At 46.4% G+C, this 19,552-nt stretch overlaps 1 protein-coding gene across 2 annotated transcripts in view; it reads left to right on the top strand.

Annotated features, from left to right (window-relative positions):
• Positions 1–19,552, top strand: part of LOC148039000 (xanthine dehydrogenase 1-like) — a 79,087-nt gene that overhangs the window by 46,207 nt on the left and 13,328 nt on the right. For both annotated transcript variants that reach the window (XM_087674863.1, XM_087674865.1), the window contains exons 6-8: positions 10,083–10,397; positions 10,504–10,743; positions 10,916–11,200. In XM_087674863.1, coding sequence (XP_087530989.1) covers positions 10,083–10,397; positions 10,504–10,743; positions 10,916–11,200 — 840 coding nt within the window. The remainder of the gene's footprint in view (positions 1–10,082; positions 10,398–10,503; positions 10,744–10,915; positions 11,201–19,552) is intronic.

The raw sequence follows: 19,552 nt of genomic DNA, 5'->3' as shown, positions 1-19,552 counted from the left end.
TGGATCAATTGCTTCCACAGTTTGCCTCCATGATATTGCCTAGTGGACCTTCTGGTCATTCTGCTGTGTCCCAGCCTCACTTTGGACAAGGCTACCGTGTCCCAGTGTCTCCACCTACACCGGCACATTATGGAAACATTCATGTTCTAGTGCCTCAGTATCAATCGGCACTCATTGGACACTCACAGACTCCTTTTGCCTACCCACCTCTTCCCCCTCCCTCTTTCTCTTATCAGACACACCCACCTCCATCATCTTTCCCACCATCATCTTACACCACCTACCCAACACCTCATGGTTCTAGCTCATATTCTGGCAAGAATGCATTTAATGACAAGACTCGTTTTAACGAGTCAAAATTTACTGCTTGTTCGAATTTGATGAGACATGTCCTTGACTCACAGAACCTATGGGATCTTGTGCAAGGGTTGAAACCCCAACCCGATCCCGCATTTGTTTTATACGAGGTTGTCCGCTCATGGAAGGCTAGGAATGCCTCCGCTATTGTTGAGCTGATGCAGGGCTTATTGCCTGAGTTTCATTCTCACCTTCAGTATTTTGACTTAGCGTTAGAGCGATGGACACACTTGATTGACCGCTATGCGGCTCGGGATAGGACCCGTCGTATTAATCTTGACCATGAGCTTCAGCTTTTCAAAATTATTGACTGAGATGACTTGAAATTCAAGTTGGTTGAGTATCGGCGTCTCCTCGCTAAATTCTCCACTACGGGGACTCCCAAGTCCTCTGACGATTAGGTCACATTGTTCCTAAATAAACTCCCCAAGAAATACTTCAATTTTATGAAAGGAATAGTTTTAAAGCCTACCATACCTACATTCTATGAATTTAAGTGTCAGTTGTTGCATTACACACAGTTGTTCGATTAGTTTCATATGAATTCCTCTTCAAAGGGGGCTCTTCTTGCTCATTCTTAGAACGGGCAACAAGGGAAGGGCAAACCAAACCAAAGCTCCACTCAAAATCAAAATCAAACTCAAAAGCTAAATCAATCTGGGGATTCTCAAGGAAACTCCCAGTCACAACTTAAACCAGGGTGGCAGAATGTACCTAAAAAGAATAGGTATTGTCAACATTGTCAAAAGGCTGGCCATTTTGACGAGGAGTGTCGATCAAAGGCACGAGGCACAGTATCAAAACCTAAGTCTCAGACCCCCGCCCCTTAGTCGGGCAACCCCCAGCAGAGGAGGCAGGGTGATGGCAAGGGGCAGTTTAAAGGTCAGACTCACATTGCCACCGCACAGTCATCTCAGTTGGCAACATTCTCAACTCTAGAGGGCTTGTTTGACTGGTTTGCAAAGGCCCACATCGTCTCTGTAGAGACATCCGATGCGAGTCTCGTCCACATCTGTGAGTTGCCTCCTGATGAGGTTACTGCAGAGGCCCACTCGTCACAGCCGAGCACTTCAGCTCCAGTTTGGGTTGTGGACAGTGGAGCTACATATCACATGACTTCTATAGAGGACATTTTCCGTACCCGAGCCCCTGCAGCCGGGCGGGTCCGTGTAGGAAACAACTCCTCGGTCAAGATTCAGGCTCAAGGTTGCGTCAGTTTTTCCACTGACAAGGGTCCGGATCTGGCTTTGCTGGACAATGTATATCATGTTCCTCAGCTTGGGGTGAACTTGTTATCTGTTCAGCAGCTTTGCCGGTTGGGGCGAGCAGTTTCTTTACAGCGACCACAGTCGAGGTCCTTGACTCTCAGACTAGTTTAGTGATTGCTCGCGGTGAGGCACAGCCTAATGGCCTATACTACATGACTCATTTTCTCACCGAGCCGACTGCCGAGGGCTTCGTGTTCCATAGCTTCCAGGCCTTAGCCACATCTTGGGAGCCTACATACAATGAACGTCTTTGGCATTTTCGCTTAGGACGTCTTGGTTATGACTCACTTTATGAGTTGTCATGCCGTGAGCTGGTTGACGGCCTTTCACGCCTGAAGCTAGCTCGAGATGTCTGTAAAGCCTGTCAGCTCAAGAAGCAACACCATACCCCATTTCCTCAGCGGTCTACACATAGAGCTGAGGAGCATCTTAGATTGATTCACGTTGATCTTTGCGGGCCGACATCCACTGCCGCTTTGAACAGTGCGCTGTACTTCTTTTTGATAGTGGATGATCATTCTCGATACATGTGGATGTACTTCCTCAAGCATAAGTCAGATGCTTTCATATATGTTTTTGCTTGGGTGCTACTGGTTCATAACCAGATTGGTCATCGTGTTGGGTGCATGAGGAGTGATAGCGGTGGTGAGTTTATCCTCCACGAGTTTTCCGAGTTTCTACAGAAGCATGGCATTTCTCGCCAGCTTACCTCTATCAACTCCCCCTTTCAGAATGGAGTCGTAGAGCGTAGGAACCGCACAATCATGGAAATGGCACGCTCTATGCTGTTCGCAGCAGAGCTTTCTGAGCGCCTTTGGGTTGAGGCTGTTAACACTTCGGTGTATATCCTTAACCGGTGCCCGACTGCGGCTCTTTCTCAGAAGACCTCGTATGAGGCATTTTTTGGCTCTCGCCCTATTACTTTCCATTTCAGAGTCTTTGAGTGTCTTGTGTACACACACACACGCCTGATGACAAGATAGGTGAGCTTACCACTTCGGATTAGACACGGCTAGTGGCCATGCCTCTTGATCCTATTGTCCACTTGTCGAAGGATATCCTAGGACAGCCCTTCGATGCACATACCTATCGTTCTGTTGTAGGAAAACTTCTTTGGTTAATTCACACTAGGACAGATTTAGCTTACTCAGTTAGCATACTCAGTTAGTATCTCATAGCACCTAGGATGTCACATTGGATTGCATGTCTTCGTGTGTTGCGTTATTTGCGGTGCATTTTTTCTTATGGCTTGACATCTGGTTCTAGTTTATGTTTGCAAGGATAAATTGATTCTGATTGGGCAAGAGATCCTGACACCCGGCGTTCCCATGGCGGCTACCTCTTTACCTTGGCCACGGCTCCTATTTCTTGGTCCAGCCGTAAGTAAGAGACGGTGGCGGCTTCCATAGCCGAGGCTGAGTATCGAGCTCTCTTCGATGGCATCATCGAGGCCATCTATCTAAGGAGTTTATTGGCGGCGCTTCATTTTCCATGTGACTCTCCCACAGTTGTCTACTGCGACAATCAAAGTGCCATTGCCCTTGCGGGCAATCCGATCATCACACCACGGACACGGCATGTGGGAGTCCACTTTCACTTTTCCAGAGAGCAGGTTGAGCTAGGCACTATTCGCCTAGAGTTTGTGCCTTTATCAGATAATTTTGTAGATATCTTGACCAAAGCGGTCAATCGGCCGGTTCTTAAGTACCTGCTACCCAGGATCGGCTTGGATACACCCTCTCCTACTTTTTCAGCTTGACGAGGAGAGGGTGCTTCCCTCTTGCTTTCCCTTCCAGTTTGAGAGGGGGCGGCTTCTACTCTTGATTGTGACAGTGATGTTTACAGTTTTTAGACATTACATTCACTTATTCTTTTATATTGTATTATGGGCATTTGTAACTTCATCCGCACTGTCAGGATGACTTGATTGTAAAGGGGCACTTGGACAAGTGAACAATCCCCCTACGAGGGCACTGTCCCAGTGGCACTGTTGCATCGCATATTACATGAGCATGTCACGTTGCATCTCCCTTTGCATTACTCCATGCATTGGCATTCTGTTCATGTAAACATGCATCTGTACGTATTTATCAATTTTTGGTCTTTTGGAGTGGTCGACTCTAGGATCCACCATATTTGTAGCATAACAGATGGCAGTTCTCCTAATGGCAGTTTCCCTTCCCTTGCTTGCTTGCTTATTTTGCTTGTCTTGCTAAGCCTACCATCCTTTTTTTTTGCCTTTTTACATATTCACCACATGATTGGCACATACACACACTCGTTCTCATCCTTAGACACTTATCCTAGTCAGTGCGAGGGATTGGTTTGCTAGTTTTGTGCTTGACTTGGGTTTAAAACTCTCTTTATCTTTTCCTATCTGTCACTTAATCGGCCGCTGCCCCTATATTACTTATATATTTTCAAAACATTTCAAAAAAAAAGAAGAAAAAGTCCATTGATTTCATCCGCCTTTGTAGGACTTGGTAGGCCCTTGGGCAGCCGCCGAGCACCCTTGGTCCGATGCCCTGGCCTCTCTAGGGTGATCACTTGGGCTCCCTTGGTAAGATAACCATCACCTCTCTAGTCTTGGTATCCCACTGGGCAGCTGACGTGCACCTTTTGTCCAATGTCCTGGCTGCTTTGGGATGGGACGCCTTGGGGTAAATCAAAATTTAGGTTGGTCTACTTTTCTTGCCCTATTTTGGGCTTGAGAGGGGGTATTGTGCTAAGAATTGCTCTTAGCCACTTAAACAGCCCCAAAACATGCTTATTTTAGGCTTATTTTAGCCAAAACCCTAAAACGGGGAGTGGATCGAGAGAGTTAAGTGGGAGAGGATCTAGAACCCTAATTTTCTATAAATTAGCAGTCAGCCCTCCACTCTTCCCGAGTCTCGTTTTTGCAGGTTTTAGGTGTTATCAACTTGCTGTCCACACCCCGTTCACAGAGGACATCTCAGCCCTTGTTGTCCATCACTGTTCCCTACAGTCTGGCGCCTGTTTTCATCCCTCCACACATTGATTGTTGTTGTTTTTGCCTGGCGACTGACTGCTGATCATCTGCACTGTTGTTGTACAGCCTGCCACGTAAGCAAACTGCTGCGTTTGCAGGCCCCCATTGCCGCCCTGACAGTTTTCTCTCTTGCTGCAGTTGCTGTAGTTTTTCTCTCTCCTGCAGGCTGTCCTGCCTGCGTTTTTATTCTTTCTCTCTCTTGTAGGCTGTCCTACTTGCGTTTTTAGTCTTTCTCTCATCTGTTGCCTGCGTTTTTAGTCTTTGTCTCTCCTCACTGCTGTCTCCATCAGATTCAGCTTCTCACTGTTGCGTTTGCTGGTGTTTGACATCCGGAGGCTGCCTTGCTGCAATTCGGGATCCGTTCGGAGTACGACACACTCTCCAACTCATTACCCTTGTCCTGATCCTTGAGATACAGGAGTTCGAGGTTCAGTATTCATTCACTGCATAGTGTGTTTGTTGCATGAGCATTGTGTTATTAGTAGTCACATCATTTCATTTTTTCACTGTGTTCATTGTCTCTGAGTTACCCTAACCCTAACCCTAATTGTGTTCTTTTATCAGTCTGTGCTTTGTCGTACGGTTTTTGTTTATGCTTCTGTGTTAGGGTATTTTCTTTACATGGACTAGATGAGGAAAGCTCCCTAATTGAAGATGCTACAGCTCTTGCTACCAAAATTGGGGCTATAGATGTACCCATCATTGAACAAAAGTCCTCATCCTGAAGTTTGGAGACTTGGAAAAGAAGAGAGCCTTTCTCTCCAAGAGGATTGCTCTTAAAGGAGAGAAGATCTACCTAGATGAAGACCTTAGCCCAACCCAAATATTCCACAGGAGGGAAAACATGCCACATGTTCTAGAGGCACGAAAAGCAAATAAATGGATTCTCTACAGAGATGGAAGAGTCATCATCATAGAGAAAAGGACATTATGACGGTCTATGGCTTATGAGACCCTAAAGTTCACACTATGGAATTGCAATGGCTCCCTTAAGACAAATGCAAGTTATTTTGAGGATACTTTCGAAGGGATAGATATTGCTATGTATACTAAGACACACCTGTGTAAAGACAGCCGTCTACCTGATGTATATGGATATAGATGGGAAAGAACATATCGGCCTCAACCTAGGAGGCCTGGAGGGATGAGGGGATTAGGTGTGGTGATACTATTTAGAGAAGAGCTCCCAGATACAATCCAAGTGGTACATAGAGATGCAGAGGCAAGATACATGTGGATCAGGTTATGTATAAATAGAACTCAAGACATATACATTGCCATATTCTACTTTCCCCATTTGCTACCTAACATAAAAAGCTGTGAAATCTCAGACAGACCATTTGGATTAGTAGCAGAGCATGCTATTCTAGCTTTCACAATGCAATATAGGCATATACATGAGGAACAGACACACATATAAAAATTACCATGATATGATTTTTTGGAAGCAACCTCACACATATACAGTAGTGCTGTAGGAGATGCATTGAGGGAGCTAGACACACAGGTCTCTCTGGATGAGTTTACAGGACAGCTGGCCAAGATAATACATACTTTAGCAACCTATACTTTCCCACACACTACACCGTCAGATAAGCCTCCATGAGGTAATTCCCCACAGAATGGCTGGTATGATGATGAGTGTAGAGAGACACGAGTGTGTTTTCAGCGAGAGATGGCACTTGGCATACATACACACAAGCATGCTTAGACACTTCAGACAATGACAATTGGTATGCAAAAAGAAGCGGACTTAATTGTTTGGAGGATGTGTGGGCCATGTGAGAGCATCTGTGTTGGGCGAATGCCCATAGCCATGCGAGCATCTCTATTCGAGGATGTGTGGCCAAGTGAGAGCATCTCTATTGGGGGAGCGCCCATAGCCATAGTCTAAGTGAAAAATCATTGCCTAGGAGAGAGCCTATGTGACCACCAGTGAAACCAGCCTTTAGTTAACAAATATAAAGAGATCCAAATAATTCAAATAAAAGAAACCACGAGGAACTAGAGTGCTCTTGCACAAGTATTCAAGTCCATTGAGATAACATTGGCCCAAAACCATTGTGCCCCTTGCCATATTTCTTTACTTCTTTACTGCACAAATCAGAGATACATGCAAAAGCAATCAACTTGCACTTCCACCACTCATGAGAAATCCTTGATACCTTAGGTACAAGATCTGGCACATGATCTCAATGGTATGTGGGCATGCACTACATCTGTTCAACAGATCCAATGTAACCTGGATATCCTGCCATGTCTGTGAGGGCAAGAGTGGTGCAACCATTTTTCAGTGCTATGTATCCATGAAGGAAAAACAGCAGCATGACAGCAGATAAGCCTTCATGATACGGTAGGCATCCATGATCAGATCTGGAATAGCTTTGACCAGGTATGAACAGTTCCATCCATCAAAGAAACAGCATCATCTGGGCAGACAGTAGCTCAATTTCAACAGCAGGTCTGCTGCTAGCAGCAGCATGGGCACCTGCTACTGCTAGAACTGGTCACAATGATCAGCAAAAGCCCTCGAATGACTAGGATCAGCAGTGCCCTTCCTTTTAAATGCTAATTCTGCTTCCCAACTTGGCATGTATGGCTTTTTCCCTGCCAGAAGTACAACTTTTTAAAACACAAAAATAAGTTTAAAAAGTAAAACACATCTTTTAAAGCTCAAAAAATAGAAAGTACTAAAAGACTAATCAATTGCTCAGTCAGGTGCCACATCCGCAACCCTGTTAGGCACATGTCAAGTTTATACTCAAATTAATTGTCTCTGAATGGGCTTCCCATCTTTATGATCTGTTTTGGCAGATGATGTCCCAACATAAAATTTGAGACTCATTAAGTTCCCAGGCAATTCTGTGCACATCCATGCACTTCTTGGTCACAATTTTACTCAGGGTTGTAACAATTGATGTGGCACCAAGCTCAGCTTCGAAGATATCATGGGTTGTACACAATTCACTGCAGGTCATCATAATCTGCAGTCTCTCCATGGGCTGCCAACCATCACAGAAGTCTCTCTCTAGTCTGTCCTGTCCTGCTAATGGCTCTCTTCTCGTGTGGTATAGGCAGGGTTCTCAAATCTGTGTTCCATAGAGAATTGTTGATACAACCAAACTACAAAAAAGGCATAGTTTGGTGTGTAGTTCCTGGAATTGTACATGGATGCACTGTCTCTCAAGTACAAGTGTTGCAAAGCCCTGTGCCTTTGCTGCCTCTCAGTCACAACCAAATATACATGTATTTTGACAATCTCTATGGTAATTCTACCAGAGGTGAACTGCTGCTCTGACTTGGTTACCCATGCCTATATAGTATTTAACACCACAACCTTCATCTTCCCTAGTTTCACATAGATGTCTCTACCTATGCAAAAAGTCTGAAATGCATCAAAATGCTGCCGTCAACCATCGGGAGAGTTTGAGATGAGCACACTACCATCAACTTATAACAAATGGATATCAAGACTCCAGCAAGGCTTCAATTGCACCGTGCCCCCCAGTTCTTTCTATGTAGTTTGTTATCTCATTGATGTAAAGGCCAAGTAGTGTAGGTGATAGTGGCACCCCTACTTCACCCCAATAGTGCTGTTCATTATGTGTGATTGCTATTTTGGTGCACACACCCTTCTTGGCACTGATCTGTATAATGAATATATACCCCACTGTATATTATTTGGTATCCTGATGTCTTTTAGTCTCCTTGTAATCATTGTTCATTGTGAAATCTCATAGGATTTGTGAAAAGTAAAAACCAACAATAAATCCTCCTTCCATGTACTTGTTCCTCGTCTGTAGTGTAAATACATGGTATAGTGTTGTAAACATATTAAAATATTTATTTTTATGTCTTTCAAAAGGCCAAAAGGCTGTGGTAAACTGAAAGTTGCAAGGGGATATCTAAAGCAAATAAGTGTATATATCTACAGCACTTCCATTATGAAATTGTTCCACACCTAGCAAGTAGTCCTGCGGGCTTTGTAGAGATCTGAATCCAGCATATCGGAAATCCCTACTCAATCCTTCTTAGATCTAGATGTGCCCTATAATTACTACTTGGGGTGGTTACCATAGGTATCTTTATGATTCGGTGGTGTGAATTTTTGATTGTCATGTTGAGGACCCATGGTGGGACACATAGGTCATCTTAATATTCTAATGTGGTTAATCTCTATCTAGTGTGATCCTAGGGTACTTTTGACTACCACCTGTAGTGCATGAATGCTACTCTGGATCCTTTTGATGGGTTCTTGCAATGCCTACAATATTGTTGTGGTTTTAACTGTTCAAAGTAATTTATGAGAAGTCTCTATGCAAAGAAGCCATCTCAGGCATTTCATCGCCAACCCGGAGAGCTTGAGACATCGTTAATCAGGAAACTCAAAAAGTATTGGGAGCACTGAATATGTATCTTAAAAGGAAGTGCGTCTGCCACCTGTAGTGCATGAATGTTTACCATGGATCCTTTGATGGGTTCTTGCAATGCCTACAATATGTATTGTGGATTCAACTGTCCAAAGTAATTTATGAGAACACTCTATGCAAAGAAGCCATCTCAGGCATTTCATCTCCAACCTGAAGAGGTTGAGACACTGTTAATCAGGAAAGTCAAAAACGATTGACAGCACTGAATGTCTCTTAAAAGGCAGTGCCACTGCCATTGTGCAGTTGTGATCCATACAAGCCGTTTTTGAAAGGTTTCCTATGGATGTTCTCTTAAAAGGCAGTGCAACCGCCATTGTGCAGTTGTGATCCATACAAGACGTTTTTGAAAAGTTTCCTATGGATGTTCTCTGTTGGGAACACACTGCACCATGAAAGTCTTTTTGGCATGAACTGTCATGGGATGAGTTCCAAATTTTTACCCTCAAAACCTCAGAAGTATTGTGGATTAAGAAATATGCCGCTGAAAAACACATCATTAAAAAATCTTTACAAAGTAACATCAATTCAAGCACACCTTTCAAAAATCAAGTGTTACAATGACATGATTTTTAGAGCCTGTCCATGACCTTTGTGACTGTCAGATGCCCACAGTTGCACACCACTTGGGCTGAGTGGAGGGCAGGGAGGAGCAGTTGCACACCACTTGGGCTGAGTGGAGGGCAGGGAGGAGCAGGATAATGAGTAACAATGGTTATGCAAGCTGGGAGGAGGGGGGACTAGCACAGAAGCTCCATAGATGTCATGTTTAGAAGTAAAACCAGGCTTGTGAAGATTGTTGATGTGGAGTTTGCAGGTGATACAGCAATTTATGCTTACATTTGCAAGTATTCCTTTCTTTGATTGTATGTTTTGACGTATTCACAAAAGAATATCTTGCAATCTTGTCTGTGAGTGACTTCCACTCTTTTTACGTCTAATTATGCTTAGCTGTGCCATATGCTTTCTTGAATAAGGTGTGCTCTGCACTTGGCTCATTGGAATCCCTTGTTATTTCAGGTCATAGGCATTGTTGTTGCAGACACCCCTGACAATGCCAAGTCTGCTGCTCAAATGGTTAAGGTCGAGTATGAAGAACTTGCCCCAATCCTGAGTATTGAGGATGCTCTTAAGGCTGGGTCTTATCATCCTGGCACAGAGCGCCTACTTCAGAAAGGAAACGTGGATGCATGTTTTCAAAGTGGACATTGTGACTATACAATTGAAGGCAAGGTTCAAGTGGGAGGACAGGAGCACTTCTATTTGGAACCAAATTCAACACTGATTTGGACAACTGATGGTGGGAATGAAGTTCATATGGTTTCTTCTACTCAGGTGGGAATGAAGTTCATATTACAGTTCGGACTTGAACGTTGCGGCTGATCATTCCTATTTGCAAAACTTTTTCTTCATGTTCTCATTCCTTTTTACAAAATTTCAGGCTCCCCAAAAACACCAGAAATTTGTTTCACATGTTCTTGGCATCCCAATGAGCAAAGTTGTTTGCAAGACAAAACGAATTGGAGGTGGTTTTGGTGGCAAGGAAACGAGGTCAGCTTTTATTGCAGCAGCAGCTGCTGTGCCTGCCTATATTCTGCGACGGCCTGTAAAAATAACCTTAAACAGGGATATTGACATGTTGATTACTGGACAGAGGCATCCTTTCCTTGGTAAATACAAGGTTAGTTTTCCTGTATTCCATCTTTCTCTTTTAGTTTTGGTACTCTTAAGGCATAAGTATGTAGGTTGACAAAGGCGAGTACACATGAGAAAATATGTAGAAAGGTTGCACCAGCTTCATTGGTTTTGATTATTCACAGACCGCTTTTAATGATCGACTGCTGTTGGCATAGGTGGGCTTCACAAAGGAGGGTAAGATCTTGGCATTGGATCTGGAAATCTATAACAATGGTGGAAATTCACTTGATTTGTCTCAATCAGTTTTGGATCGGGCTATACTTCATTCAGACAATGTTTATGAAATACCAAATGTGCGCATTTTTGGAAGGGTATGCTATACCAATCTTGCAAGCAATACAGCTTTTCGAGGATTTGGTGCACCACAAGGGATGCTGATCACTGAAAATTGGATTGAGGAGATTTCACATCTGCTTCAGAAAAAACCTGAGGAGATCAGGGTACTCCCTCATGAGCTCCTATACCCTTTAAGTAAGATTTGATCAATATGCTTGTTCATTTCTCCCCTTGTAGTCATAAGCTTGAGGAAATAAGGGTAAGCACCATCTGTGATTACTAAGTAAGATGTGATTCGGTATGCTTTCAACCCCCTCTTTATTTTAGTGGTTACGTGGAAAGAGTATATTACTGATCGTGAACCCTAAATTGATGTGTGTAAGCCTTTCTGCACCTGAAAGTTCTCTCAAAAAAGTGTTCATAAATTCATTCTGGATGTAAGTTAGACCATTCTGAGACTACTCAAGAACATCATCAGTAGAGTAGTATTTGATTTCATTAATCTAATCAGGTTTGGAACTCCCTAATGATTTGCCTCTTGAGTGGTTGGAAAATTCCAACTGTCTATGACTGCACTTGGTGCTTAAAGACACACACCTAATCCTTGCTGAAAGAATTGAACTGCACCACTACATGAGAACTTACTGGCCCTAAATGCTGTACAGTTGGGTTGTGACAATATGCTAACTTCAGGCAATGGTAACAGAAAAGTATTTCTGCAGACATAGCTGAGACTTACAAACTGAGGCACAGGGTTCTGAGCGATCAAATTTGTTAACTCACCTACTATGCTCATCCTCGAGTGGGGGCTTGCATTTAGGCAGAAGAAACTGGGACTTCAAGTCCCTTTCAAATATACCTTGCTCAAATTTCTGCCAAGTTTATATTTCCCCCTCTTACTACCAGACAATAAAAATGCTTACTGACCCACCACATTTTCACACGAGCAAGTGTTGGTGAAAGGGAAAAATGGGAACCATGGTTTCTATGGTCAAATTCAACAGAAAATGCTCATGAGTATTAACTTTGGCTTCTTGGTCTCTCCCATATTCTCCATCTTTATTCTTCTTGTACATGGGCTCTGTTGGATTTCTCCCACAGAATAGTTAGTAGAATCAAGATTGCAATGCACATTTCTGAGAGCTTTTGAGAATGTTTAGTGGGCATAATTGGCATGCAGACAGCACAGATTATTCAAATGCATGAACTAGGGGAAAAGTAAAAAAGAATTCATGGCCAATCACAGTGATGATTTGTATTTACTGTCCTTGAGTAGGAATACCAAAGATGCTTGGATGCTTTTGGTATATACCAAAGGTCCACATCCTAAACGACTCAAGATTAGGCATGCTCGAAATATTATTGGGTGCCCTAACCTGGCTCCTTTTGAGACCTTCCAGGCTTGTTTGCCCATCTCAGCCACTGTCTATTCATCACTACCAACATAATTTAAGCCATCCATAGGCTAAGCAATGATCTGTGCGGAACACAATGTACATTCTGGACCAGTCATTGCCGTCATGCAGGCTGCAATGTTTAACATTTCTCTGGTGAAGTGCCATAAAACTAAGATCTCTTGGTTATGAAGATTTTGTATCATCTTGATTGGATATGTTAGCTAAGCTGATTGTCAGCATCTTAAAGATGTAGATTATTTTACATGTAGAGAATTTCTAATACAGGGCTAGGACAGGATTGATGCAGGAAGCTTTCTGCCACTTAATGAGCGCTATCATTAAGGAGGACGTCATCAAGAGAAGACAACATTTTTTTTTTGTCTATTTCAAGAAGGCTTTTGCTAGTGCGCCACATGTGCTTCTATTCCAAAGACTACAGCATTTGGTCATATAGTGTGGACCTTTTTGTACTCTATGACTTGTGAGGAAGGGTCTGACTTAGTAGGGGACCTATTAGATAGCATCACCAGCATTAGGGGGTGAAGCAGGGACAGCCTTGACTGACAGGAGGCTCTACAAAGGCTCCTTGATGGGATGAGAAATTTTGTGAGCAGGACTTGGTGTGTCTGTAAGTAAGATTATCTTTCCACTTGGAATCTACAAAAGAGCATCCATAGTTTTGAAGGGGATAGTGTCCAGCTGGCACAACCCCCACACCAATTTTACATCTGTGCTCATGTAACTCACCTCAAGTGGCTTTCCATTTTATTTTCATTATATCCCTCAGTTGTACATATTCATCTCTCTCTCTCCATCTTTATAAGTGAGAGTGTGTTGAAACATTCGAAACATACAAAAGCTTCTAAACAAGGGACAGGTACCTCATGATGGCGTGACAAGATCCTTATGAACGCAAGAGTAATAGATGCTTGGGTTGTATGAATGCAAGCGTAGTACATGCTTGGGTTGTTTTTGTCCATTCTGGATAAGCAAGATAATATAAGAAGAAATGTGTCATGCAGCATTTTGTCGAAGAAACTTTTACATCCACGTCTCTACTCTGCTATTCTAGCTCTATCTTGACACTAGAATCAGTGGGTTGATTGTTGAGAATGGAGATTTCAGGAGCAAAAGAAGTATCCAACATCAAGAATGAGGAGGTCAACAACACATAGAGCATTTGTAGTGCTAAGAACTGAGTCTTCTTCGAATTCGACAAGTCTAAGGCAACTCTACCTCATGAAGGTGCAGAGTTAGTTCAAGCCTAGTTCAAATGTGGATTGCTCTAATCAACATGGGAAGATTGAGATATATGATCTCATAAGAGATCCATGAACAAATGCAGGTGGTGTGAAATGTGATAACAAGCATGGGCTTGTGCTGAGATGTCGTAGCTCCAGCCTTGAGTTTAAGTTCCTGACTGAACACTTACCTAACCTCAAGATAGAGCTGGATGCTGAAGAGAACTATAAGTATATCCTGACTGAGAATAGTTCAGCAGTGTCACGACGTTCGGCTCTACCCCCCCACTCCGTCTGATCGCGCCCACCCCCCCATTTGGATCACGCTCTTTGCCTCTGCCTGCTCGCGCCCACCTCCTAGTGGGGATCACGCCCCTTGCTCCGCCAGTTCGCGGCCCGTTTTGTTCTTCCCCCCTATTTCCGCCCGGCCTGTCTGTTTTGCCCCTCGCTTGGACGTCTGTCCTGCGCCTTTGGCCGCCCACACGACTAGCCATTTCGCCCGCTTCGCACTTCCCCCACCCGTCCACCCAGGCGTGAGACCCCCCCCCCCCCCCCCCCCCCATCCCTAGACCCAATCCCCCTCCTCCCATAGGAGGTGATGAGCCACACACACCTACCTCCTCCGCGCACCAACAGTCTTCCCCCTCCCACAGCCACCAGCTCATCCGCCCCTGCCACCCGCCATACCTTCCCAAGGCAGGCACAACTATTGCCACAAGAGTTTTTCCGCAGTGGCCCATGGTCCTACCCGAGAGTTGCGGAGCGCGGAGAGTTCCTGCTACCTCTAGAGGTGGGGATCTTCGTGGTTCGTAAGTCAAGGAGGAGCAAGGTCCATCTACTAGCACCACCAGATGGACCAAACTACGCCTTTTTTCTTCAGGCCTCTCACTCAGGGGAATGGACGACCACACAGATTGAGGAGTTGAAGAGTCAGGTGGCGGATCACATCTCCCAATAGATGGGAGATGAAGGATCAGCACTGTTTGCACAGCAGTGGCCTGGTTGCATGATGGACATTAACTGGTGGGCTGGTGTCGAGGTCCCACACTTGAGCATTATCTTTAGAGCCCCACAGTGGAGAGCTCCGAGGGATATGATCGAGTAGCCCCTGGCACAGGCGGCCCATTTCTACTAGTGTACAGAGTTGCGATTCTCAGCATGGCTGATAGGTGCATTGATAGTACCACCTGGAGCATCTATCACCCCTATGGTTCAGTTGAGGGCCACCATGGGGGACTGGAGTTCACCGTCTAGACGGCAAAGCGCACTTGCATGCCTCACAGTCTCTCCTCCTCATCAACAGCATCCACACCGAACAGATGCCTGTTCAGTCAGTCACAGGTTTCCCCATGAGCTTACACCTTGCATCTTAGAATGTGAATAGTCTCCACTACAGTGGGGCATATGGTTCCAGGAAGTTGATTGTTCGGCAGAAGCTGTAGCCTGCCCTTGCCGGATGGATCGACATCTTGCTTCTGCAGGAGCACAACCTCACCCCCACCGAGGCCCAACGGGTTGGGAAGGTACTTCTTGGCAGCTCACACACTTACTGGGAGCATGCCATAGGTGCCCATGGCAGGAGTGGATGCGTATGCACCTCTATTGCCCGGAGTCTCACCGCCTGTGTACGAGACTACGGGACGATAGTGGCAGGAAGGGTTCTATGGATCAGATAGGATATTGGGGATTCGTGCATTGGAGTCCTCAATGTCTATGCCCCTACGGAGGTTAGGGCACGCAACAGGTTCTGGATGGAGATCGCAGATGGACTCCCAGAGATGGACTCCTGGATCGTTGGAGGAGATTTCAACAACCTGGAGGCTTTGGAGGACCAGCATGGTAGAGGCAGAAACTACTAGGGCATGGCTGGGGAAGAGTAGGAGGCATGGGAGGTCTTTTTGCTTGCAGTCGGAGCACGTGATGCTTGGAGAGACCTGCCTGCCACAGGAGGGAGAGGTCGTTGGACTTCTCTTGGGGATACAGGCGGCTAGGTGGAGTCTTGCTGGAGCGGCTGGATAGGTTTTATGTGGGAGAGAGGGGAGGCTCTCGTGGAGGCCAGATTGAGCAGTTGGTGTGCACCACGTTGTCCGATCATTGCCCGATTCTCTTGACGCTTGACCCCCCAACATCTGTCCTAGATACACAATCGTGTCGGATCCCTGACTCGATCTATAGAAGGGAGGAGGTGACAAGACAAATAGAGCAGATTTGGACCAGAGAGTGGGACAGGAGGGACCGGATAGCAGAGGAGGTTGCAGAGGTCCTAGCCGAGTCGAGCAGAATCTGCCAAGAGGCAGCCATACAGACCAACCAGCAGTGCTGGGAGGAGGAGAGAGCACTCCGGCGGGACCTTGCAGCCACGCAGAGATTATTGCAGGAGGCACCAGGGGATACCACCCTCCACGTGCAGAAGGTGCACGCACGAGCAGCCATTGCTGGCCTAGAAGACAAGCGCTCGGAGTTCTCATTCCGAACCTCAGCAGCCTTCTGGGCGCGGAAGGGGGACACGATGTGCAGGGAGTTCTTCCAGGTGCACCAGCCCCGCACTGCAGGAGAGCAGTTACGCAGCCTTCGGGATCAGTATGGGAGGACCCGTTCTAGCCCAGATGAGTTGATGGAGATTGCCACCGACTATTATACGCGCCTTTTCCAGTAGGAGACAGCTTCAGCTAGAGAATAGAGATGTAGACAGTAGGTATGGGATCACATCCCGTCCCTTGTCACAGAGGAGATGGGACGCTCCCTTCTAGTCCCCTTTCACAGAGAAGGAACTAGAGGAGGCTTTCCATACATAGGACGGGCAGAAATGCTTGGGGGAGGATGGCCTCTCTAAGGCCTTCTTCACTACCTACTGGGAAGTGGTGAAGGACCCCCTACTGAGGGCCTTCCAGGAGATTTTCACTTCAGGACAGATGCCAGGAAGTCTCTCAGCAGGCCTCATCAGTCTTCTCCCCAAAGGGGGAGACCGGTTGGAGCTCTCCCAATGGAGACCGATCACCTTATTGCTAGTGGCCTATAAGGCACTAGCAAAGATGATTGGTAGGCGACTATGCCCCGTGCTTCCAAATATCATCCATGACACACAGACAGGCTTTGTCCAGGATAGGAGCATCCTTGACAATGTATTTATCTTCTTTGAGGCGATAGAGTGGGCTCAGCAAAGTGGGCAAAGATTGGCCATACTACTCTTGGATTTCGAGAAAGCTTATGACAGGGTGGACTGGGATTTCCTAGAGGGCACCATGGTGAGGTTGGGATTCCCCCAGGCTTGGATTCATGGGGTCTGCGCCCTATATAGATCGGCCACCAGCAGGGTTCTCATAGGCGGAAGGCGAGGGGAGAAGTTTCGGTTGGAGAGATCGGTTCGACAGGGTTGCTCCCTGGCCCCATACCTGTTTCTACTCTTCGCAAAGGCGATGTCTCACTTTCTCAGGTCACGTGTGAGTGGATTACGCGGCCTCCGACTTCCAGTGAGAGAGAAGATTGAGTTGCTAGACTCAGAGTACGTAGATGATACAACCCTCTACATAGAGGACGATGAGTTGATGCTGGAGAGAGTGAGGCTGGCTCTTGATGTGTTCTACTCTGTAGCAGGAGCGAAAATCAACCGGCGAAAGTTGGTTGGTTTCCTCACAGACCCGGACTCAAGCACGGAGTGGGGCGTCCACCTGGGATTTAGATGGGTGAGCAGAGGGCAGATCGTCTGGTACCTAGGAGTCCAAGTGGGACTCGACATCATTCCTGCCCAGCAATTTCTTCCTGTCTTGGATTCTATTCGGAGGAAACTGACCTATTGGAGCATGATTTGTCTCTCACTAGTAGCCAGACGAGCCCTGGTGTTTAACCAGGTCCTCCTAGTGATGGCCTGGTACATCGCCTCGTATTGGTGCTTTTCCTCATCGTGCGTAGTGCAGCTTTGCTGCCTAGTGCGGAATTTCCTTTGGTTAGGGTCTGATGGTTCCAGGAATTCTAGGGCCAAGGTGGCGTGGGCAACCATCATACGACATAAGTCAGAGAGAGGGCTTGGGATCATCCACCCAGAGTATCAGAGTATGGCCCTCTTGGGCAAGCTTGTTGTCCGCGGTCTCACAGTAGGCGGGCAGACCTGGAAGGTCCTATTGCAAGAGGGCCTTTAGGACTGTAAACTGAGGCTTGGCGGGGAGTGGAGGCCGTCCCTGAGATGGATCTTTACGTCTGCCCAGATCACCCCTCCCAGATCACCTTTCCTTCGCAGCTTACTTTCCGTGTGGTAGGGCCTCTGAAAGGCCCTAATCCAGAGCCCCCTAGGCTGCCAAGAGGAAATAGACCATCAGCCAGTGATCTGGAACCCCCAGGTCAAAGATCGGGAAGGGGCACAAATAGGTGAACGCCCCCATATCCAGTGGGTTGGGTGGGAGGCCGGGGAGGCCGGCCCGGCTCATACCATTAGGACATGGTAGGAGGTGTACAGGATGGCGGACGAGGACGTGTTGCAGCGAGTATCAGGCTGCTAGAGAGGAGTGTAGTTGAGGAGAAGGGAGATAGGCACAGCAATACCTTCGGAGTGGCTTGCTCCCTCGATACGTGAGCCGGGCGCTGTCACATAGCAGACACTGGGCGGAGCACAGCATCACGGAGCCCTTCGGACGGACCTTCTGGCGCCGCCTATGGGATAGCTAGAGGCCGAGGAGGGTGTTGTACTTCTTATGGCTGGTGGCACATGGAGGCTTAGCGGTGGGAAGTTAGCTTGCCCAGATGCAGGAGGGAGATTGTAAGCGCTGCACACAGCAGCCTTTGGAAACCCCAAAGCACTACCTTTGGTCATGTGAGGAGGTGCAGCTCGTGTGGAGAGGAGCATGACGCATCCTTCGCCGTATAGCACCCAACCTTGGATGTATCTCATGGGGAGCTTTTTGTTGGTAGGCAGCTAGCCAAGGCTGTCACCTTTTGTATGACACCGGGATGCAGGACACGATATTCATTATCGAGGCAGGGTCATGCGTAGTGGTCGGTTTGGAGGCTCTACCCATCCGCTAGGTATTGGAGCCCACAGTAGACCGCTTGGAGGTATGGGAGATCATAGGAAGTCTTACTGGATGGCATATTTGGAAGGCGCGGTGTCAGAGGCCTTCGGCGGAGAGAGACTTTCAGCACATGCGACCTTAGCAGAGCTCTGGACCTCCATCATCCACTCCCTCCGTGGCCGATGGGACCAGGTGTAGGGCAAGTCCGGGGCTCGTTAGGAGCTCCGAGGTCTTCATGCGCACTTGGGGCGGCCAGGGTCTATTCTTCATGATGCAGGCAGGCAGCCACACTTGGCGATATATAACACCCCCCCACCCCTTGGCTTCTTGCCCCCATCCCCCCAAGACCGCCTTGAGAGGCTTGTATACATGATGTATTGGTGACTTTGCATCAGCTCCAGCTAGTCTGTTGAGCATGAGCACCCTGTTGTAATCAGTTTTTTGAGTAATATAATTAGCCACATTTTATTTGCAAAAAAAAAATCTCAAGATAGGGCTAGAATAGCAGAGTAAAGACGTGGAGAAATGCACACAGAACTCATTCAATTCTTGCACTGCCTCACTCTTGTGCTCTCTTTTTGTGAGTCTCTCTTATAAACATGAACAGACATAGCAACTAATGTATTGTACTACTAGTAAGAGTCATTATGATATCAGAATGCAAAGTTTAGTTAGGGAGGAAGGCATAGAAGTCACAGCATAGCTCCTGTAGCTAGCATGTTTACAATGGCAACCCAATCCTCCAGCCTAGCCTAAGATCATTTGACACTGAGCAACAACCTTAGATTCCCCTGGGCTATTATGATATCAGAATGCAAAGTTTAGTTAGGGAGGAAGGCATAGAAGTCCCAGCATAGCTCCTGTAGCTAGCATGT

This window comes from Lygodium microphyllum, chromosome 3 (assembly GCF_053477565.2).
Source record: "Lygodium microphyllum isolate KBCC chromosome 3, Lygodium_microphyllum_v1.1.10, whole genome shotgun sequence".
Classification (NCBI taxonomy): Eukaryota; Viridiplantae; Streptophyta; class Polypodiopsida; order Schizaeales; family Lygodiaceae; genus Lygodium; species Lygodium microphyllum.
This window is presented reverse-complemented; position numbering and strand designations above follow the sequence as displayed.